This window comes from Harpia harpyja, chromosome 5, assembly GCF_026419915.1.
Source record: "Harpia harpyja isolate bHarHar1 chromosome 5, bHarHar1 primary haplotype, whole genome shotgun sequence".
NCBI classification, from domain to species: Eukaryota; Metazoa; Chordata; class Aves; order Accipitriformes; family Accipitridae; genus Harpia; species Harpia harpyja.
In genome coordinates, this window is record NC_068944.1 from 47455748 (window position 1) to 47478824 (window position 23077).

At 41.5% G+C, this 23077-nt stretch overlaps 1 protein-coding gene across 2 annotated transcripts in view; it reads left to right on the top strand.

Moving 5' to 3' along the window:
- The first annotated feature begins 327 nt into the window (after positions 1-327).
- The window catches only part of ZBTB10 (zinc finger and BTB domain containing 10), a 30777-nt gene continuing 8027 nt past the window's right edge, over positions 328-23077 (top strand). The window contains exons 1-2 of one of the 2 annotated variants that reach the window (XR_008235298.1): positions 328-1594; positions 8809-9706. Coding sequence is in view for 1 of the 2 variants with exons in the window: in XM_052788109.1 (XP_052644069.1) it covers positions 647-1594; positions 8809-9706 (1846 nt within the window). In the remaining variant the exon portion in view is untranslated. The remainder of the gene's footprint in view (positions 1595-8808; positions 9707-23077) is intronic. The other variant, XM_052788109.1, reaches the window with a different exon arrangement.

Sequence of the window (23077 nt, forward strand, 5' to 3'; positions counted from 1 at the left end):
CGAGAGGCTCGGCCGCGCCGCTACCTCCGCTCACCCCTCGGGACCCGCGGGCCCACCCCCCGCCCCCCCCCCACACCCCCCCACACCCCCGCGCGTGGGCAGGGGGGCGGAAGGGAGGGGGCTGCGGCCCCTCGGGGAGAGAGAGAGAGAGCGAGCAAGGGAGGGAGGGGTCGCGCGCGCCCCCCCCCCCGCCCTGCGGCGGGCGGGGCGGGGCGGGGCGCGCGGCGCGGCGGGGCGGGCGGGAGGCGCAGGGGCGCGTGACGCGCCCCAGCTGTCGCGCCCGCCCCGCCGGCCCCCCGCCTGCCCGCCCCCCGCTCGCGCTCCCCCTCCCCTGCGGTGGCTCTCCCGGTGCATTGTGGGAGCAGTCCGTTGTTCATTTGCCATTCGACCTGATCCGGGGCCTGTTGGGACGGAAGCGCCGCCGAGCGGGATCCATTGTGGGGAGCCTGCGGCGGCGATCTAGGCCGGAGCCGGGGGGGGGGGGAGCGGCCGGACTTCGCTTCTCTCGGCCGCCACCCCCGCCCTTCCCGCGCGGCGGCCGGCGCCTCCTTCCCGCGGGCAGAGCCCTCGGCCGGGCGGGGAGCGGCGGGCCAGGGGCGCGAGGAGGAGGAGGAGGCGGCGGGCGGGGGGCGCGCGCGCGCGCGCCATGTTCGCGGAGATGAACCGGCGGACGCTGGCGTTCCGGGGCGGCGGCCTGGTCACTGCCACGGCGGCGGCGGCGGCGGCCGGCGGCGGGGCCGGCGGCGCGGCCGAGGCCTGGGAGCGGCAGGACCCCGAGCCGCTGAACGGGCGCGGGGCGGACGAGGAAGTGGAGCTGGAGGGGCTGGAGGCCGAGGAGCTGGAGGCTGCCGCCGAGGAGAAGGAGCTGCTGCTGCCTCAGGAGGCGGTCTCGCCCCCCGCCGCCGGCCCCACGTTCGCCGAGAGAAACCGCCGGACGCTAGCCTTCCGGGGCGGCGGGGGGCTCCTCGCCGCCCCCTCCGCCGCGAACAATGGCTGCGAGGCCCCGGCCTGGCCGCGGAAGCACTTCAACGGGCGGGGGGCGGACGAGGAGATGGAGCTGGAGGGCGCGGAGGGCCTGGAGCCGGAGGGCCTGCTGGAGGGGAAGGAGCTGGTCCAGGACGGGGGCTCCCTGAGTGACAGCAGCGACGACGAGGAGGACGGCGAAGGGGGCAGCCTGGGCGACGGCAGCGGCGCCGAGGGCGGCAGCTGCAGCAGCAGCAGGCGGTCTGGGGGCGACGGAGGGGACGAGGCGGAGGGCAGCAGCGTGGGCGCGGGGGAGGGGGAGAGCATCAAGCATTTCCCGCTAGCCAGGCCCAAGTCGCTGCTGCAGAAGCTGCACATCTCCTTCCAGGGCTCCTGGCTCAAGGAGTTCCCATGGCTCTACTACTGCCAGGAGACCGGCCTCATGTCCTGCGCCTGGTGTACCGCCGCCGCGGCCGCCGCCGCCCCTCCCGAGCTGATCATGGCCGGCGGGGCCCTGCCCGGGGGGCACGACGAGCTCTGCAAGGGCACCCGCAACTACAAGCGGGCCCTGCTCCTGCGGCACCACCTCTCCGCCGAGCATCGCCTCAACGAGCCCGTCAGCGCCGAGCAGGTAGGGGGGACGGCCGGGACGGGGCGGGCGGGGGGGGGGCGGGCGTCCCCGGCGGGGTCCGGCGGAGCGGCGCGGGGCAGCGGCCGGCCTCCCCTTCCGCACGGGCGGGGGGTTGTTTTTTCTTGTTTTCTTTTTTTATGCCCACGTGTGACAAGTTGTTTAAATGGCTTCCTGTGTTTGTTGTGGCGCGGCGTGCCGCTCTCGCACGCTGTCTCCGGCGCGGGAGGCGAGTCCGCTTTCCGATCTGGGCTGACGCTCCCGCTGGGTCCGGGCAGGCACAGCGCTGTCAGCCCCGCCGTTGCGCAGCCCGGGAGCGCTTGCACGAACTGTCGTTGTCTGTGGTTGTGCCTGGTCAGCGCTACCTGTTCGGAGGTAGCGAACGCCGTTTTCGTCGGTTTGTCTCTTCATCTCGTGAAGATAACCCGGCGACGTGGGAAGAAGTTGCGTACGAATACCAGTGTTGCGGCACTGATTTAAAAACACTCGTTACAACTTCCTCCTGCGGTACCGGAGAAGGGAGGGTAGTGTCCGGCTGACGACTGCGTGTGAAACTGGTACTTGCCACCGTGAAATTAGAATTACTCTGCTGTCTTAACGGTATGGTCCCCGTGCACTAATCGGATAACTGCGTCTAGTCGAGACCTTCGCGTTTAAATCTTTTTTCCCGATTGTGTTGCTTTAGATTGAGTTACTGAGCAAGAAGTCTGCAATTGCTTGGTGTGTGTTTGAGATAAACATGTGGTTTCCTGAAAGGCATGTTAATATGCCAGCTCTCCTCTAACGCTTTAGGACCAGTGAAGCTCTTTGTGTTCCCCACTGAACTTAAAATTACTGCGTTTCTTGGCTGTTCTTACAAATAAGGCAGGGCTAACTCTAGAACATACGTGGATGAAAAGCTTCTAAAGAATACTCGTGTTGAATCACCAGCCTTCTGCAGCCTTTCCTCCTAAGGATGTCTGCGCTGCAAAAGTTCACTCGGATTGCCTAGCTGGCGTTAAACTTGCCAGTGAGTACAAGCTAACGTGCTTCAGGTTAGGCTAGTACTTGAACTGTTAGGTTGAACTTGAGCTGTTAGCCAGAATTAATCCCCAGTTGCTCTGTTTTTCACTATTTAGAGCTCAGTTATAATTAAAACACCCACCTTGCTTGTATAGGTGTATCTGGAGTCTGAATTGTAGCGCAGTAGTTAAATTGAGCTTATTGCTTGAGCGCTTTAAGGAGCTCGGGGTACCTTGGACAAGAGCTGCTATTCTAATGTTTGGGTAGGATATCAGGATGACAGGTAAAATATTAGGTGAACATAGGTTTTCTTAGAGCTAGTTGGAAAAGGTATGCAAGTTTTATGTGAAACTACTGCAGGACTGCAAGGAAAAACTTACGGTGCATAAATATCAGTTATCCAAAATATTATTTTTGGATTTGCAAATGCAACGTCCACCTTCAAGGTGAATAATAGTACCATTTCAGTAAGTGTATTTTTAAGGCAGCTATTGTTACAGACATTTCATGGCAGTAGGTCATCTTATCAGTTTCCCTCAATCTGGGGTTTGCTATTCACTCTGCAGTATTTTAGCCAAATGTGCTTTAAATAACTTGTTTCTAATTTTGAAACTTTCATTCTTAATTTCTTTATATCTTTGAAAATGTTCTTTTTGTTTAATGTTATTGCAGTATATTCTTTACCGTCTTGTTGCCTGGTTTCTAACTTTGAGTTGTGAGTGATTACCCTGTAAAGGTATGTCCTGTCACTGTGTAGCCTCCTGTGTCACTAGATGTTGCTAATTCATGCCACACTTGGAAGTTTCTCTCCCTCCCATTAAGCTATGTGTAAATAAAACATATTCTAAGCAGTTGTTCTTACTAAATTTACTAGTGCTTTCTTTCTGTCTTCCTATCCCCAGTCTGTCGTAAGACTGTTAAATACTGGGAGGGTGGAAGGGGGGACAGAATATTGGCTTGCATGTCACAGTAGCCTAAAAGTTAATGTAAGTATTTATTTGAAGATTAACCTCTCATCATCATGGGAATCTTTATAAAAATGAGCCTCTGCTTTTATACCACTGACAGTTTAAGAAAAAGTATTTGTAGTAACTGTAATAATAAATGAAGCAGTATGAGATGCGTCAGTGGTTCTTTTGTACTGTATTAAAGATAAGGTTTGGACAAGGTAAGCTTCTGTAAGGTAGCTGTAGAGAGATGGGTGTTTTCAAGTGGAAAAGTGCTGGATGCATTCCTGTGCAATTACATTTCAGTTAAAAACTTTTCACAAGGGAAGGAATTGCAGTTTTTCAAGAGTCAATGTAGTTTTCTTTGTGGTACACTTTCAGGTTACACTTGCTTTATCGAAAATCTGATTAAGAAGCTCTGTTTTCTTTCCACTTTTATGTTTAATTTCCATATCCTTTCACACTCTTTTAGTAGCACTTGAATTTCTCTTGATACATATGGTTAAATTAATACCAAAACAATAGCCCCATTTTTTCCTTAATGCCATGATACCAGATACTTGGAACAAAAGTAGGTAATTTGTATCCTGACCGTACTTCCAACATACATAATGAGGCAGCAAAGCTGTTTAGATTTAATGAAACTTGGGAGAGATCTTTCAGCCTTTGTCTTAGAGACAACACACATGTATTCTTGACTTGACAAGCTTCAACTGCAGGGCATGTTTAGCAGCTGCTAATAAACATATGGCATAGTGCCACTGTTCAAGTGCGAAAAGGAAATTGTAGGTGTTAAGACAGTAAAGCAGTGGAAATTTCTATAGGTCTGTTGGATATTACACTCATGAAGAAATGAGTGATGATTTCAGTTTATTTTTGGGATACATTTAATTTGGAATGCCAAAATAATCACAAGTGATTGCAGCTGCTGTGATTCAAGGGTATTGAGCTGTCAGTCGGTGTTTCTTTCTAAGACAAAAATCTTGACTCTCTTTTTTCTTTTCTAGTTTTTAAAATAATGTGTCCATATTATAGCTTAAGGAAAGATATAACCAGCTTGAAACTACCTTTGTTTTTTTAATAAATGGACGGTTGTGTTGCAAAAATCTTAAGAAATAGACACTTACTGGGAAATCACTGCAAAAGATTTTAATTCAGTGATTAATTTAGATCCATAAGATGCAGATTTATTGGCTGCTGGGGTTCCTTCCCTCAAAGCAGCTTCTTAAAACATTTTCTCTCTGGACATAATTTGAAGCTGAGCTTTGGAAATACTGCCAGAAAAGCTTTCTCTAGCCTAACAGGCATGTTGGTTTAAAGCAGAAGCTCTCCAAAAGGAGGAAGGCCTTTGATGTGTTATTTTTTCCATGTGAACTCTAATTGTTTGCTTTATGTGAGCAGTGATGAATAGAAGTCGTGCTTCAGATGTAAGAGTTACATTACATAGTGTTCTAAGTTAACTTCTTGAATTACTTTTAGCAGAGCAAAAATGTTTAGGAGGGAGTCAGGCCTTCAGAGTAAGGACTATCATTTACTGTATTTTTATGTAGCGTTTTTACCAGACCTTGAACTACTCAGTTGGATGTTAGGCACTTAATGGAACAGTTTTAAATTGCTGAGTTAGGACTATATTATAGGACTATAATTTGAGATAATTTTCCTCTGTAGCTGCACGTGCTTAAGAAGTTCCTGATAGCTCACTTTTATTAGAGGATCCATTTTTCAGGATAAGAATTAATTTGTGAGCATAGGGAACTGCTGTAGAGTAAGGTGTGGTAGTGGGGAAGGGATTACAAAAATGTGGCATAACTACTTTTCATATACATACAGCTGAGGTGGAATCTATGGTTAGATTGGTTTTGGTTTTGTTTATTTCTTTTTTTTTTCTCTCCTTCCCTTTCCCCTCCCCCTTCCACCTCCCCCTCCCCCATTCTTGCTCCCAGGAGACAGAGTATGCTGATGGCACAGGAGGAGAAAGAAAAGAAAGTTTCTAGTAGCAGGTTTTGATCATCTGTTTTTGCTCGTATAGCTTTTAGGCAACTTTAATTAGTGAATTATATATATCTGAAATAGTCATTTATCTTTGGGTGTATTCAGAAGAGTCAAGCTAATGGAAACTGAGCACAATATTAGCTTCCTTGAGCAGTCTCTGTTCTGTTAGACCGCTTCTTAATCTCACCTACAGAGAGAAGCTTTTCAGACTTACAATGCTGTAGATTCCACAAATAAAACTGAAATAGTCTTGATTTTTATTCTAGATTTCTTAGCAGTTTTTCTTAAATGATAAGGTGGTTTTGTGTTGAGATAACTTAGGTGATGGGAATATTTGGGCTGTATTCTGAAAATATAATTGACATCTAAGCATATATCATTAGTTTGTGGTTCTCATTAGAAAAACAGTACCCTTATGATGATGTGCCATGAGCACAACATAAGTAACAGAAGCTTGAAAATACACTTTTTTTTAATTTTCTGTAATTGTTTTCTGCACCTTACCTCCTATTGAACTGTATTGTACTTTTTCTGTACAAAGTGGAGATGTTTAAAACTCTCCAAGGGATATTTCTCCAAGTTTGTGTTTTGTTTTGTTTGTTTGTTTTTATTTTTCTCATAGTGAATGTTAACTCTACTTGTCACACTTGGTGTACATAGGATTGATAACTGTTCAGATGTTGGGGCTTTCATTTCATTTGAGGTGTGGCATTAGGGTTAGCTACTTCTGTACCAGCAGTTAAACAGTTGTTTCCAATATTACAGTTAGTTTTAAAAACCTTTATGCACCCATTTCTGTAAAGCTGTAACACTGATCTGTTTCCCCCAACACATGCCCCTATAGCTTGGACATCAGTTGCATAATGTCTCTTATTTTCACTCAGCCTTCCGGTCCTCTCATAATGAAGACTTCAGTCTTGTGTCTCTGTAGCACGTTTGTGATCTGCAGCTCCTTTTTACCATGCTGGCTTGTTCTTTTCTTAGGAAAACAAAAAAATACATTGTAAATCTCAATTTCTTTTTTTATTGGGTTGCTTGGGTACATACACATGCTCAGTTAAAATGTACTCTTATCTTCATTCTTTAATCAGACATTTGTAAAAAGAAAAGAACTGCTACAGATTATTTTTAAATTTTATGTTGCATTTAATGTGTTCTTAGAGAATTAAATTGTCAGCCATCATAGCATCTACCTAATATTTACTGTGTGAGGTGCAAGTCACTGATGATTGACTTTGACTAGAGTGACAACACTTTAGGGTATGATAATTTTTGTCTTAATCTGATCCAAAGTCAGTGTAATTGGTGTTTTGAAACTACACAGTGCTCTGTTGCTGGAGTAACAGGAAGCTAGTCCAGATCCAAAATCTGCTGAGAACTTAGAGAATGATCGACTTAGCTGTCACACGTTTGGGACATACTTTCAGAGCTCTGATCTGAGTGAGTACTTGGGTCTGTCAGAGAGTATGCCGAAAAAATTAAGCCAAGGTTGGAAAAAGATCTGTTGCTCGTTTTCACATAAAAGCCTAATTGCATTTATTTCTACCTCTTCTTTTCACTGAAGTGTTTTTCTGAGAAGTGTAGAGATTTAGAAGCAACTTGAATGTGACAGCAAACTGAAATTTCTCTGCAGGAAATGCTGAAATAGTAAAGTTTCTATGGTTATGCTGGGCAATTATTTGCTGCTTATAGATGTAAATACTATTTCAGAGGATGTATTTACAGCCTCGGTTGTCATCCCAGTGATCCACACTGGGATTATAACTTGAGGCGAGTACTGATTAATGCACTAATTCCTGTGTGGTGGAAAGTGACTTTTATTTATATAGCTGGATTCTGCCATAGTCCCAAATTAAGGGTAGTTCTTTTCTGCAACATGTATTTTAGCCCTGGTATAGATTAGGGGCTCATGACAGCATTACCATTACTTTGTTAATGCTGATTTTGACCTGTAATGTTGAGGCAGTCAAGCTTTAATGATACCTCTAGCCCCTAATATTTGAGTTGTTTTAGAAAATGAGAGGAGAAAATAATGACGTAATTTGCAAAATCTGATCTTCTCTCCAATAAACCATATTGGAGCCAGCCTCTTTTGAACTGTCCTTATTTGCTAGGGAAGAAGAGAGATTGTTAGAGATCTGGTATAAAACACTCTGTCATCATCACTGCTCCTGATGGCAGCACCTGTCAATCAATAGAAGTATGGTCTCAAATATGCCAGTCTGTGTTGTTTTCTGCTTTCTCCTTTCTAGTTTTGTAGCTACTTTGTAGCAGCTCTGAATCATCATTGTCTAAACATCAGTTAGAAGTTTTCTAAATGCTCTAAAATCCAGTTCAGATCTCTTGTTACTTATCAGCTACTCGCTGTCTGAACTAATCTTTAATAACAACTAATTTCTTGGTGTTGGATTGTCTGATACTACTTCTAGCAAAATTTTCAAGTTGCGTTTGAGGTCACATCTTAGGTTGTAGAGAGACAAATAAGTACGTATTGTCTGCATAATAAGTATGTACTAGTTAGAGGTGTCACTACTGGAAAGTTTCAGTGAAGCTTGATTCAAGAAAGTCTTAGTTAAATAATGTAATGGAAACTTAAGTTTTGTTTGGTCACCTGCAATATTCTGTTCACTTGTCATGTGATACACCTATTTAATCTTAAGCCTGCCAAAATTAGAATAAATGCCTAACTTGTAGAACTGTGTAGCAATATATCTGCTATTATAACTACTTCAGTATTATGTTTTCTTTAAAGCATACAAGACAGATGGGAAGATACAGACCTAATCTTTTATGCATTCATCTCCCAGAATGAGAAAATGCTGAATCAGTTATCAGGGTTCTACTTATCTGTTTTAAGTGGAGATTTCTAGGGAAGAACGGGGGGGTTGGGTAATTGGGAACCATCTAGTTAAATCTTTCAAAAGAGACTCCTGAATCTCTAGTGTATGTGGGTTAAGAAAAACCTTCACACTCAACTAAATCTTTCCTTACTTTTGGCCGAAATTTCACTTCCTTTGCCCTCAAGGCAATTCTGCGAGTTCTGTTTTTGTTTCAAATTTGGGGGTGGAGGGTGCAGAATGAGATCGTGATTCTTAGTTTTCAGAATATTTTTTAATTATATATTGCTGTCTGCCTTTATGACCAAGAACATAAAAAAATGATCTTTTTAATAACATTATCCTCTTAAGTTTGTTTTTATATCCTTATTATAGTGTTGGAGGACTAAGGAGAGCATTCATTAAGAGCTAATTATGGTTGTGTTTTTTTTAATTGCAGGAGTCAGAGTTACCATCAGAACTGAATAATGAAGGATACTGTGATTTTAACAGCAGGCCAAATGAGAACTCTTACTGCTATCAGCTCCTTCAAGAGCTCAACGAGCAGAGGAAGAAAGGCATTCTTTGTGACGTTAACATTGTGGTGAGCGGGAGGGTCTTCAGAGCTCACAAGAACATCCTGGTTGCAGGCAGCCGCTTCTTTAAGACTCTGTATTGCTTTACAAACAAAGAAAGCCGTAACCAAACCACTGTTACCTATTTAGACGTTGTTGCTGTTCAAGGTTTTTCTGTCATCTTGGACTTCTTATATTCTGGTAACCTCGTGCTTACGAGCCAAAATGCCATTGAAGTGATGTCGGTGGCCAGCTACCTTCAGATGACGGAGGTTGTCCAGTCCTGCCGCAACTTCATTAAAGATGCCTTAAACATAAGTATAAAATCAGAAGCTCCAGAGACCGTTGTTGTGGATTACAACAGAAGATCTGTTAGTAGGGATGGTTTGTCTCCAAGGGATCAGAAAGTTGCCAGCTTCTGGGCAACACGAAACCTTACCAACTTAGCAAGTAGCATAAAAACTGAGAACGATGGTTACTCTATTGATGAGGGCCAAATGGAAAGCTACCAAATGAATGACTGCAGTTGGGTCCAGGACAGCTCACCTGAAATGGCTGAAAATGAATCTCAAGGTGAGGGAAAAGTTTTCGTATGGAATGACATGGGTGCACAGGGACAATCAGTTCAAGAACCTGGAAAAGCAAGAAGGAAAAACCAAACTGCAAAGAGATTTATTTATAATATACCACCTAATACTGAAGAGAACTCAGAAGACTGCTCAGTGTTGCAACCATCAGTCCCATATCCAGAAGAAGATTTGTCATTTATTAAAGAAGAAGCAGGTAAATATTGCTTAATGTCAATCATGTCATTTCAAAACTAAATTATTGAATAAAGTACATGACAATGCAACTTTTATAAAGGTATGTTGGATAGGATCTTTTAGTAAAGTCAGCACACCAGTCAGTTTACTAGATCAGGAATCTGATTCTCCACCTTGGGGCACAGCAGTGTATCTTTGGCTAGAGAAAGGAATGACAGTGCTGTGCCATACAGAATGTAACATGCTGTTTGCATTTGACGCTTGAGTTGGGGATCCTTACCAGCTGGTAGAAGCTAAAATTCTTACTTTTACATTTAATTTGTAGCCACTGTTCGGCACAAAATCAAGGAGTGATAACTGGTGGCTAATGATGTTAACTGGTAGCACAGAGATAAAGGGCCTTTATAATTTCCTTTCCTACACTAGCAAAAGATTTTTCTGGTAATCTCCCTCACTTGAGTGTCACCCAGAAACAGAAGTCAGCTTTCCGCTGCTGTTTATTGTAGGGGTATCTGGGAAGCTACAAAATGGAGTAATCCTGGCTAGTATAATAGAAACTCTTAAACCAGACTTGTGAAACAGATTGGAAAGAGATGCCACAATGACATACAGTAGGAGGAATATCTTTTTGTTGAAATATTCTTTAAACAAATCCTGAGAGTGACTGAATTCATAGGATTTTTTTCCTTAAGGATCTATGGTTAATGTAAATGCTAGAATAAGATTAAATATCTGTTTGCTAAACAAATATGGTCACACAAAGAATTATAGGCAGATTGTTCACAGTGTAATTGGGATTTGGGGCAATGTAACTAAGTTCAGGGTTTATTTTTTTAATAATTATTATACTGTATCAATAGTTGAAGTATATATTTGCAGTACTGTCACTTACCTGTATCACTTTTAGATGAATTAACAGTTTTGAAAACTTACCCCAATTTAGGAGTCAAATTAAAGGTGAATTTGAGGCATAGCTGGAACAAAGTTTTTTAGATGTGTCTGTTTCTAAAGCATTTTAAAATGAATGCTGCCTTCAAACATCAAGGGACTGTGGCTATCCTCTGCTTACCAGGTTCAAGGAGTAGAATTCAGAGGGAAATTAAAAATAAATAAATCAGCACTCACACCTGTGGGTATAGAATATTTCCAGATATTTTTGTATTCCAGTGACAAAACAGAGATTTGAAAGCAGCCTGAGTTCTGGGAAAGTCTAGGAACCTATATTTATTTTGGTGGAAGGAAGGATAGCCTTAGTTTCTTCCTGTACACCCAGACTTGTTTAAAAACAAGGCTGAAAGAAATCCTTTCAGTAGTGGCAGGGACAGGCCATTTCTCCTGGGGCCCTGAAATGCCTCTACCCGCAGCGCCGTAGATGCCTCTCTGTGTGGCTGGCAGCTGCTGAGGTGCGAGGAGGCAATAGGTGAATGAATAGCGGTCCAGCAGAGGGCTTGTGGTGACTCTGCGCTGTACTTTACCGTACCAGTATATATGCATGAGCATCACGATGACATGTGACAGTATGGAGTGGTGCAGACTGGAGCTGTGGATGTGTACATCTGGCACGTGAGCAGGAGCAGCCACTACAAGATAGGTCCATATAGTTAGCAAGCAGTGTGGCACAACAGGAGCAGCTCTGGAGAAGTGGCTGTGCTGAGGGGCCAACGTTCATTCTGTAAATGCATCAGGGGTCTTGCTTATCTTTGGTCTTCATGTCTGAACTCAGTGGGTAGGTCTGCTTTAGCTTTGCAGTTCAGCTTGGGAGTGTGCACTTGTAAAGTGAATTTCCTGATCTTCTCTTACTGTCTAAGCTTTCTTAGACTGCACAGGGTTTCTTCTGGCTGAAATGAAAATAGAAGCTGTGTTTCAGAAACGTGCCTCTTGCATGCCAACTTCTAACAGGCCTTGGGTCCACAGCACCAGGTTAGATCTAGCCTTCAGTAAAGCACCTTTAGATGTGTATGGTGGGGATGTTGAGTCCTCAGCACCCACGCAACAAATCTGCCTGTGCTGGTCTACGCTGCTTGCTAATACATACTTGGTTGCAGCGGCATCAAAAAGGGCAGCAGAGGGTCTGGAGCAGGAGCTGAGGACCTGTATATTAATTGCACAAACATCAAATTTCTGACACAATTTAGCATGTGATTTCTATTTCTGATTTATAGGGGGTAGATATACAACCTCTTTTACTGTTGGAAATACCACAGGTAATATGTCTACTCAATGATGTCCTCAACCACAGAAATAAATACTTATTTGCATTCTGCAGAACTTGAATATATGCTGTAGAGCTTTCTTGAAAAAGTAATGGATATGGGCAGTGCAGTAATGATTAAGCAAGTTTAGACCTTACTCAGTTTTTTGGGGCAGAAGCGCCAAGGTTTCCTGTAACTCGTTGTACTAAAGAATTAAATTACAAAATACAACCATGCAACATCTTGCTGAAAAGAGGTGTCTTAGAGGCTAGGGGCACACTGAATTTGTGCTGTGGTGTCTGTCCAAAACCATTGAAAGTTCTGTGATTGCAGGGGGGAGTTTATTTTATTGAACTGTAAAATAGTGTCAACTAATGATCTCCTTGGTATTTTCAGAGCACAACATAAGTGGTCCGAAGTAAATAATTACATTTTCTGTCAGTGTTAGAACCATTTTGGAATCCATATCTACTATTTTTATAATGAGACCTTTACTTTTTACAAAGTTCTTATGTGCATGCACATTGTTTGAAACAAGAAGATATGTTGGAAGTAAGGCTTGGTATAGCTTACTTTCACCCATAGTCTGTGCTTCAGCATTTGGTGTTCTTTCTCCTCTACTGCTGGCTAGCTTTTTCTTTGCTCTTCAGGTAGATTCCACTCTTAAACATTCTTCTTTCAATTGCTCCCTCTATGTCCAAGAAAAGGTGGAAGAGGGAGGAGTGGAGAATTGGAAGAATGACAAGAATGAGTTGTAGAGTAACCTGCAGGTTATACGGTAACTTTTCAGTTGTGGATTAAATTTCTTGTGGAGATGAAAAAGTACCAAAACAATAGGCACTGGGAGTTCAAAATGCTAAGAAAATGTCTTCTGGAGTAGATATAAGAATGCTGTGAGGAGAAGAAAAAGAAGGAATAGTAAATTCTTATGATGAAAGCTAAGGAGTGTGCTGTCCCTTTGGTTGCTAAAAGGGAAAGAATGAACTTCTATTATGCTTTGTCGTGTGCTGATGGGAATAACCAGCACCAGCTGTGGTTATGAGATGTCCAGTTACATGCAAAGGGAGTTGCTGTGTCCTTGATCATGGTTTTGGGTTGTCTAGTGTTTTTGTGAGGGGAGAGAAATACCATAGATATGGTGGAAAGGAAGCCTGTTTTAAGAACACTCCTTTCACTACAAAAGTTTACCCCAAAAGCCACTACCTTGAATTCTATAGTAAATGGACTTTCCAGTTGGGTACTGCTAAGTAAGTATTAGATAATCAACAATAAAAGCTTTCTGAACTACCTGCTACCCCTCTTGTCCCAGTAAAGCAAACTTGTTAAACCGTCTTTGCCAAATGTAAGTTTTCCTACAGGTATCCATAGGGATATGTCAGCTTCTCCTTCCTCTCACCCTCCATTGCCAGTGAGTTTATATTTAACACCTTCCCTGTAAAAGTAGCACTTTGGTGAGCTTCAAAAAACTTCATGAAGTTGAGATGGATTTTAAACTGCATGTACTGTCTTACTTCATTTACCTACTGTTACTGAAGCTTTCAAGCCTTCTCCAGTTTTAGCTCTATTAATTAAAATAGTTGTGTTTCTTCACACTGAATGTTACTGCCTATCTCACTGTTTTCTCTTCTAGTTGGTAATCTGCTAAAAAATGTCTTTTTACAGCTGTGGTGCATCCTCCAATTAACCATTTACCATGGTGAAAATAACAATGCAGTCAGGCAGCATCTCTTACTCAGTTTCCAGTTCATAAAAGCTCAGTGATTCTAATGCATCATATTTTTAATGTCTGTTCATAGTTTTTTGTAAGTTTTTATCACTTCTTGATTTTGCTTTTCATTTGGGCCTGGTTTTTGGAGTGCAAGCGTCCTATCCTCAGGCTTCAGAACTCAGCTGTTAAGTATTGCTTATGCTTTCCAGAGCTGACCATGTTGATTGTTAAGGAAACTTGTATGTAATATCCCAATAGCTTTGTTGGGATCGTTACTATGATCGTTACTACACCAGATTGTTACTATGACTTTCAGGCTAGATAATGCTGTGTCATGTATTGGGGTGGGGACAAGGGAAAGGATAACAAGGGCAGGATGAAAACAGCCTTTTTGTTGAATAAGAGGGTTCCTGAATGATTTTGTAGGGGTTCTTAAGGAATTTAATTTAGCTTGCTGTAGAAGCAGCTACTTTTCAGGAGGATACAAGCAGCAGCTAAACCTGCTTACAAAAAATGTAGTGCTGGTCACGGTTTTTGTCATGACGTGAGGGAGCAGCATAACACAACTTGATCAGGACTTTACAATAAAGACAGGTAACTTTTGTATTTGAAGAAATCCAGATTGATGGACTTAGCCGGACATGTATATATTTCTTGTAGGGATAAACCCCACTTGACTGAGTTTAAAAAAAAAAAAAAAAATTAAGCTTTTTTTCCTACTCTTCTGTGGTACTATGACTCTCAGTCAGATCTCCAGCTGATACCCTGATGGAAAGATTTAAATTGCTTAATGGACCTGTAACCTCTTTATTTGCCCTGTTCCCTATGTAATCTGGTATTGAAGGCCCTGTAGGTTTTTAGGAGTCATCTAAAGAGTACAACATCCGGGGGTCAACCTCTTCGCCATTCATTAAATTTACCTCTCCCAGGGATGATCCCAAAGACAAGTAGATCCTCACATTCTCATAGTATGGTTAACCACTGACCTTGCAACTTTAAGCAATGTTCTGTGTATTACTGTTGTGTTGGTTTGGGCGGGTCACAAAAAAAAAAAGCAAGCAAGGTGGATGGGCTGGGGAAGAACGTTATGTGGTGTCTACAGACCTTTTCTGCCTGAAAAGCTTTTTTTTTTTTTTTTTTTTTTGTCTCAGTGCAAGTGAAGTGCGGGCAATACATTCACTTTAAAAAAATTATCAATCTGGACTGCTGATCTGATTTTTCTGCTACCTCATTTATGAAATAGCGATGATGATGGCAGCAGCTCCATAAATAAAGAAAACTAGGGGCTGTATTTCTTCTTGATTCATCTGGGGGCGTAACTCCAGCTACAGAAGTTAGCTGTGCTATTTCTTCAGCTAGCTTCCTTCCTGCATCTTGAAGATATAGCTCAGTAAGTCAAATCTAATCAATTTTATTACATGCTGAGTAGTGAAAGTGGTTTTACTCCAGATGTTTCAGATCCTTTTGGATTGTAGCTAATTTTCAGAGTAGTGTGGAGCTTTTTTAAACTATCAAGAAGATTACAGTACAACTTCCTTTAAAAAGCTTTTTTTCCAGATAGTAATTGCCCTGGAAAATAAAGTCTTGATTTTATCCGCAGCCCTCTTATCTCCTACATGCTTGTCTTCACATGCTTGTCCGTTCCTGTATGATATTTATGAAGCTGAAAGACGGCTAAAGGAGTTCTTAAAATATCTTTTATGCCTTCACTGACATACATGGTACAGAAAAATGATCTTAGGTTTCTTATTTAAGCTGTAGGTTTTCTGTGTTGGTAGGCCTATTCAATTCAGTTACACCACCATAACTCCCTGTGAGAGCACTCTTATGCTAGAGTGACTTTGTCATGTAAGAGTTTATAGAAGTATGAATTGATCAATTGCTGTTCCGTTACTCTGGGCTTACCAGTCTTAGTGTGTTGTTTGATTTTGGGTGGTTTGGGGATTTTGGTTGGTTTTCTTTGGTTTTGTTTTTTTGCTGGTGGTGGTTTTGGTTTTTTGGTTTTTTTTAAATTTCATGGAAGGGATAGATCATCCTCAGTGTTGGTAGCTGAGTAGAATAGGTTTTAAGTGGCATGTAATTTGACTAAAAGATGATTCCTTCAGCTTTTCCTTTTCAGGTTCTCTTTCCTTGCTGCGTTGTTTTGCTTGCTGCCCAACCAGTTATTCTCTGTGTATGTTCTGGAATTCTTGTGTACAGAACTTGGAGTCATTTTTTGGAGTGGAGGAGAGAGGCAGGCAGCATTTCTTACTTGTGCCAGTTTCTGACAGGTATCAGTAAATATATCCAACCAGAAATGTGTTTATAGTGTAGAAAGTTTATACAAAATGTAGAATATTATAGCATAGCAAGCTTATACTATGCGTTTACCCTAAAGCACACTGTAGTACTTGCAATACATATGTGTTTGTGGGAGTACAGCTTTAGCAGACAATTTCACTTTAACCACTAGACTTCAGTGGTGCGGTTAGTTACAAGCTTCATCCTGTCATACTGGAAACAATGGAGAGGGGAGTTAGCAAGATCAGAGTTGCCATTTTTACTGTAAAAATGTAGCCACAATTGCAGAACTTTAGTCACTTCTGGTATTCTTGGGGCGGGGTGGCAGGAGGGGTTGAGGGGATAAGGCCGCGGGAAAAAAAAAAACCCCTTTGTTTAAGCAGCAGTTGTCTTTCATGGTCAGGCTGTGTGCATGAGAAGTATGAGCTGTGTAAAAGTTCCAATCTTTTACACATTTGCTTGCTTGTGACTTGAGTTGATCCCCTTTCTTTAGGGTGTAATGTTGCATGTTACTTTGTAGGGAGAGCATGACACCAGTCTGGCAAGCTTAGTTTGTCATGTACTCCCAGACCTTATTACGCAGAGTTCCCAAGGAAGTATCTGGGTTTGGGTTTTGGTGGGTTTTTGGGTTTTGGGTTGATTTTTGTTGTTGTTGGAAGGGTTGGTTGTTTTCCTTTATGTTTTGGTATTTTTACAGATTTGCACCTCTGTCTTGTACCTTAATTTTCTTCAAAGCCCAGTGTAAAGACAAAATCCCTTTGTACTCCTGGACAAAGTTAGGCTTTGGCAAATTAAGTCTGGAATGAATGATACTGAGATGCCAGTTCAACACAAGGGTTTTGTTCAATTACGCTACTGCTTCTAAGACTGCCTGTGATTAGAGAAGCTAACATGAAGTGAAGATCTCCTTAGCATTTCCTTTCAACTGTTTTAGCATAAAAAGTTGTTTGGACCAAAAGAGCGTCTGTGCAGCAATGGTATCTGTGCTTATGTCTTTACATAAGAATCAATACAAATGAAGACCCATATCAGTTCTTGGTGTATTTATCTCAACTACAATGACATCAGTGGTCTTTGATAATAATGCATGGTGATTCTTCTATTTTTTGTCCCTCAAGCTGAGATTTAATTCTTCTTTTAAGAAAATATGTTTACAAGCTACAATGTGTAGCTGATAAAATGGTAGCAATAGCAGTTCTCTAATGCCGATGCAGAAAGAAACTAATGGCTTTACTGTGTGGAGAACCCTTTTATTAGGGCTAAGATGGGAATAAACTTAATCTTCCTTTTTTTTTTTTTTTAATTGGATACTTTTTTACCCCTTCATTATGGAGAAAGTGGATTTGTTCTGTAGTCACTTTTTCAACGAGTTAGCAAGAAAATAGGAGCAGAACATAATGCCATGATGTTTAATTTGGTTACCAGAGTATCTAGAATGGTGGGTGTGTTTTACTGTATTGAAGGATCTTAATCCTAAATGCCAGTCAGTCTCTAGGAGTTCAGTGCAGCCTTTTAGGTGTATATCTCCTTGAAAGTCATGCTCAGATTAACACTTTAAATGTAAGACTTGATGAAAAGGGGATGTGAAATGTTTATATCAGAAAGTCTTTGAGTTATCTCTTGAATACTTTACTTGAGAAAGCTCTTGAGGTACATCCTTAAACTGACCTGTTTGCAGTGTTCGTGATCTGGCCCTTGAGCTCACAACATAGTCCAGAAGTTTATGGATGAAGGTATTTTCTTGACAGTGAAGTCAAGAAGAGCTATTTTCCTGAAAATAGCTTACTGAGTCTCATACTGTTTAACACCTTCATCAGTGATCAGGATAGTAGGACAGAAGACACTCTCATCAAGTTTGCAGATTACATCAAATTGGTGGGAGTGGTTGATATACTGAAAGGCAAGGCTGGGCTATTGTTCAGATGGACCTCAACAGTCCGTAGGAATTGGCCAACAGGAACCTCTAAGATGCTGTGCAAAGACAAATATCAAGTCTTGCATCTGGAAGTAACAGCCCTGTGCATCAGTACAAACTGAGCGCTGAGTGGCTGTGTAGTAACTCCGTGGAAAAGAACCAGAGATCCTTGTGGACAGGTGCCTGAACCACCAGTTGGTGGTGCCCAGTTCAGACGAGATGAAGAGAAAGATGTCGACAAGCTGGAGGGAGTGCAGTGGAGGGGCACTATAAGGTGGTTAGGGGGATGGAGAACATGTTGTTCAAGGAGAGGCTGAGGAACTGAATTTATTTAGTATAGAGAAGGCTGAGGGATCTACCTGCCATCTTATACCGCCTTAAAGGGATTACAGAGAAAACAAACCCAGGTGCTTTTCAGAGGTGCACAGTGAAAGGGCAAGAGTCAGTTGTCACAAGTTGCAGCTAAGGAAATTCCAGTTGTATATGAAGAACACTGTTGACCATGAGAGCGGTTGTGTTGGAACAGATTGCTTGGAGGGTTTATGGAATCTCCCATCCTTGTAGATATTTAAAACTTGGCAAGGACCAAAGCAACATACAGTCTAGCTTTGAAGTTAGCCCTGCTGTGAGCAGGAGGTTGAACTAGGTGACCTTCAGCAGCCCCTTCAGACCTAAGTTTTTGTTTGAGTCTGTGATAGTCCCTGAGAACAATAACTCCCCAGAAATAAATGATCTGGATGAGGAAAGCTCTCACTATCTTGTGTTGCACTGATTTAACCTTTGTGAAGAGAGATCAGCAAAATAGCTTTCCAATGTGAATGTCACCCCTTCTCAGGGAGGAGTTTTTCAGGGAGTATATGATAAGCAAGTTGAAAAAGCAAGTGGGTGATATATTTGGCGTCAATTGATAGTCGTCTGGCAGGGTTAGTTGGTAATAGATCTGCCTCCATAGTCAAGGCAATAAACTTTTTTTTTTGTCATGAATGAGAAACAGTAAAAATTAAGAGCAATTGGGAGCAGTACATAGAGTATGAGTAAGATTGCATTGGCAAAATGTCTTAGGTTTGTCTGAGCCTTCTGTTACAAGAGGCAGTTGAGAAGTAATGTGCTTTGACCCTTCTCAGAAGCAAGGTTAAAGATGTGAGTAATACTCTGGGAACAAATGGATTACAATATATTTTCTTTCCCCCACCTTCTCAGTATGTCAGTCTTGATAGTGCTGTTTTTTCTGTCATGTTACCTAACATAAGCAACAAATCTAGCTCTCTAATAGCAATCCAGATTGTATGAGTAGATTACCACTGCTTTCTTTACAATCCTTGAAAGTTACGGCCTAATCGCTTATCCTGTCTACTTTCTGTCTTTTTTAATTGATCTGAATGAGCAGTCAATGTCAGAAAATCTGGTGGGGAAAAATAGTATTCCTTTTTCTCTTCTTTTGGCACTGTTTCTAGTGTTAATATGTATAAAGAAAACAGAAGTTGAGTTCATTAGACAACTGTATCTAATGCAAAGTTTTGCATTTTCTCCCTCAGCGCACTCTGCATCCATATCCCTTTCTATAATTACCTGCTCAATGGCTTCTGTTGTTGATCTTCTCATTAATTTCCTTGATCATCCCCTACTCAGTAATGTCTCTTTTTCTTCCCAAAAAATCAGTGTATTTCTGGTTACAGAAAAAGAGCAAAGCTTGTCAAACTAAGGATGCTTCTGCTCAGATGCATTTTCTTTCTGGTGATACTCCCCTACCTCTTGCCTCCAAAACTGAAAATCAGTGTGTCTGACTTCTGGTTATCTTTTTTTCCTGAGAACACACACAGTAGAACATAAAATCCTTCCATAAAGTTTTTGCTAGTTGTGTAAAAGCCTACACAACCACTTAATTGTATTTTGGATTGTCTTTATCTCTTCTCAGATTGACATCTTGAGAATTTTAGTGCTGACAGTTAATCAACTTACTTGTATTCTGTTTTATTTTTATTATTTTGGGTTTGCTAAGATCAGGTTACTGATAGAAACCTCTTCTCCATGCAGGGTAGAAGAATGGGTAGATGTTGGAGATTAATTGACATTTGAATTATTAACTTACACCTCTTTTAGGAATCAACTAAACTGTAAAAAGTTATTCTTAGATCAGAGGAAAGCTGTGATCATACGACCTGGTTTGGAGATACAGAACATTATTGCTTCTAATTACCCTCTTTCTTTAAAAAAAAAAAAAAAAAAAAACAAAAAAAAACCCAAAACGCACCTTTTTCACTGCTGTCTGTATTTCCCCCCTTTGTACCCACCCCCAGTCTACCAGTACAACTGCATATGTAGTTGCTTTCAGTCTCCTATCAAAATCATCTGTAATTAAGTTGACAGGAACAGGTTAGATGATGACTGTACCTGTAGTTTTGCAAGCAGATTTCAGGGGGCAGTAGCCTGGGTGGGAGGAGGAATGGGGAAAGATGTTATGAGCCACAGGGGTCTGTAATATCTTATACTTGGCCCAGCTACAGTAAGAAGCTTATCTGACTGTAGGCTATATGTCCACCTGGGGAAACGAGTAGAGGCTAGGTATTGCACTTGCAGTTCCCAGTCTATATATAATTCATGGTTTTCCTGTTTGGATGAGCCATTAGACGTTAAAAATGCCTTTTTTGTTGTTTTGTTTTGAACACATTATATGTGTGCTCAATCTAGAAAGCAGGTTTTCTAGGTCAACGAATTATTCTAGGAGTAAGCATTAGGTTTAATTATGATCTGCTTAGTCCTGTACTGTGCAGAGACTGAAGTGTCCGTAGCAGCCTCTTATCTCTTGTGGTATCTGTGCTGGTGTTCTTTCATGTTATAACAGGTCTTCTCTTCAAATTGGAGGTAGAAGAATTTAATAGCTATTATCCCCAGTAGACTACAGCTTTTAAGTCTGTTTGGCTCTATGCCAAGTCTTATGCCAAGATCTAGACTTATGCAGGGATTTGAGTTCCTAACTTCCCTCAAACTTCAATACCAGCTGTGAGCATAAATGTTCCTAATGAAATTTGATTTGTATTCTCTTAGATCCCAAAAAACTGTCAAAGTGACCGTGTTATAAATGTGTTCAGCTTGGTACAACTCTTGCTTATGGTCAGTCTTTGATGTATGCTTATTTTGAAGGAAGCTGTGCAATATTGCCTGTACACAGCATATACATTACATCTGTGAGCAGTAAAGGCTTGGTCTGTTATCTTACAGATATTCTTCCCATAATGGGGGGAAAATGTGATTAAATATTTTGATCACTGATCTTCCACTGGTCAAGTAGAGACAGGACAGCTCTATTAGAGGGGAAAAGCCTATAAAGAAAAGGTCTAATATTTTAAACAGATTATAGAAGTTGTTTTATTTTTTTTCCTCTGCTAGAGCCTGAAGCCTGCTTTAATTTGGAGGCTTTTAGCCTTGAGGTCAAGTCATCTTTGCTCTTGCCCAGAACTGCTTCCTCACTAATCCTTTCTTGTATATTACAGAAGGAAGTTTTACTGCTCACCTCAAAGGAATGTGTAGTTGGCATGTCTATAGGGTATCTGTGTTCTATTCCTTGAGCTGTTGTGAGATGCCATTGCTGGAGTCCATAGCTCCAAATTAGTGTAAGGAGTTCTTGCCTCTTTTGGACATAACAGCAGCTATTGGAGTCAGTAATTAAAACAATATAAAAATATTTTCCTCTCTACTTTGTTGCTTAAAGGAGAGGGAGATTTATTCCCTTCCCTTCCCCCTTCTTTGTATACCAAAATAGCTAGGTGGATGAGCTAAAATACTGGGATTTCTCTTCCTTCATCCACTCAAGCTCTGCTTTTTAAAAGCTCCAGTGGAATACCTAGTTTGGCAGTTGAGATCCAGCTTTGCTTATCATTTGCCATTGTCTAACGGTTAGGATAGAATTATAAGTTTCCTATTTGTTAATTGATTTCCTTTTGAACTGTTGTCCTATGTTGCAGATGAAACCACTGCTGCCAACCGTAACACTGCCTGAGCAGTAAACGAAACTACTGTATATGTCTAATGCTGTGAGGATTTGTAATTGGTACTTTTTTTTTCCCCCAGTAAAACTGTAAGTTGTGAGTGTTTCAGTATGCGGCTTACCACTAGCTGCATGAAATTCTAATTTACACTAAGACAACTTCCTTTCCCGGAAAAATCCTTAGAATGAGCAGTATAGGGACAAAGGAAAAAGTCTTTGGACTATTAAAATGTAAAGTCTCAGGCTTGAAAGTAAAAATGTATCTATTTGCTCTGAAGCCCTTCACAACAGTGACATTGGGAATCCAATGTGAGGACCTGAGCACCATCCAGACAAATAAAAGGAAATCTGCCAGTTTCCACTGCAGTTTGTTTATTTAACAACTGTGTGCCTGTGAGGAAAGTAATGGTTTATAAGAAGTTTGTTGGAAAACATGAACTGTCTTGGGGATTGGGGGGAAGGTTGATTTTCACTCTTGCCAGAAGAGTCTTTGCCCCACAAATATGATTTTGTCAAATGCCTAGTGCAACTTTCTTGTGTACTATTTATAGTTCTTTTCTCTGTGCTGTGTAATAGTGATTCCATATTCACTCATGCAATTCTTGTTACAAAAGTAAAGAATTAAACAAGCAAGAGTCTTCTTAAGGCACTATTTACTTCTGAATGATTTTGTTCTTTTAAAGAGGAAAAAAAGCTACAAAGACCATGCAAACTGCATGAAGAGCTTGTCTGAAGACCAAATGTAAATATGCAAACTGGTCTTTTAAGATGGTATGTTCCAAGTCATTGTGGTGTCTTGAACTGATGTGGTTATAGAGTAATGGAGATGATTATTCAAAAAAGGATTTAGACATAGCTGTAGGATACTTTATGTAAATAAAGGTATTTAAAGCACTTTATATACCACTGAGATATTTTAAGGCAGTAAAGAAAATCAAACCTCCAGTAGAAAGTGTTTACTTTTGTACCAGCTAGACTGCCTGTGGTAGACCAGATGAAGTCACTGCACAAAGCAGTTGTAAAGAGAGTCTAGTGGAAAACTTTTTATCCCTGTCATGATGATAGTGAGGGAATAAATACCCTTACGATAAAAGTTCTTGTAGTATGAAAAAGGCTTTGAATTTTTCTCAGGATGGGCAGAAGAAATGGTGCTGTGGAGAGTAGTTCAAAGGTCTAATTTCAGTGAAATTAGGAATGCAGTTATTTCTTCATTTCAGTATTGAAGATTATGTGAAAAAAGATAATTACTATTTTAAGGTTTGAAACTTTTTAGTCACAGTTTAAAAAGGATATATATTTTGCTAAACAGC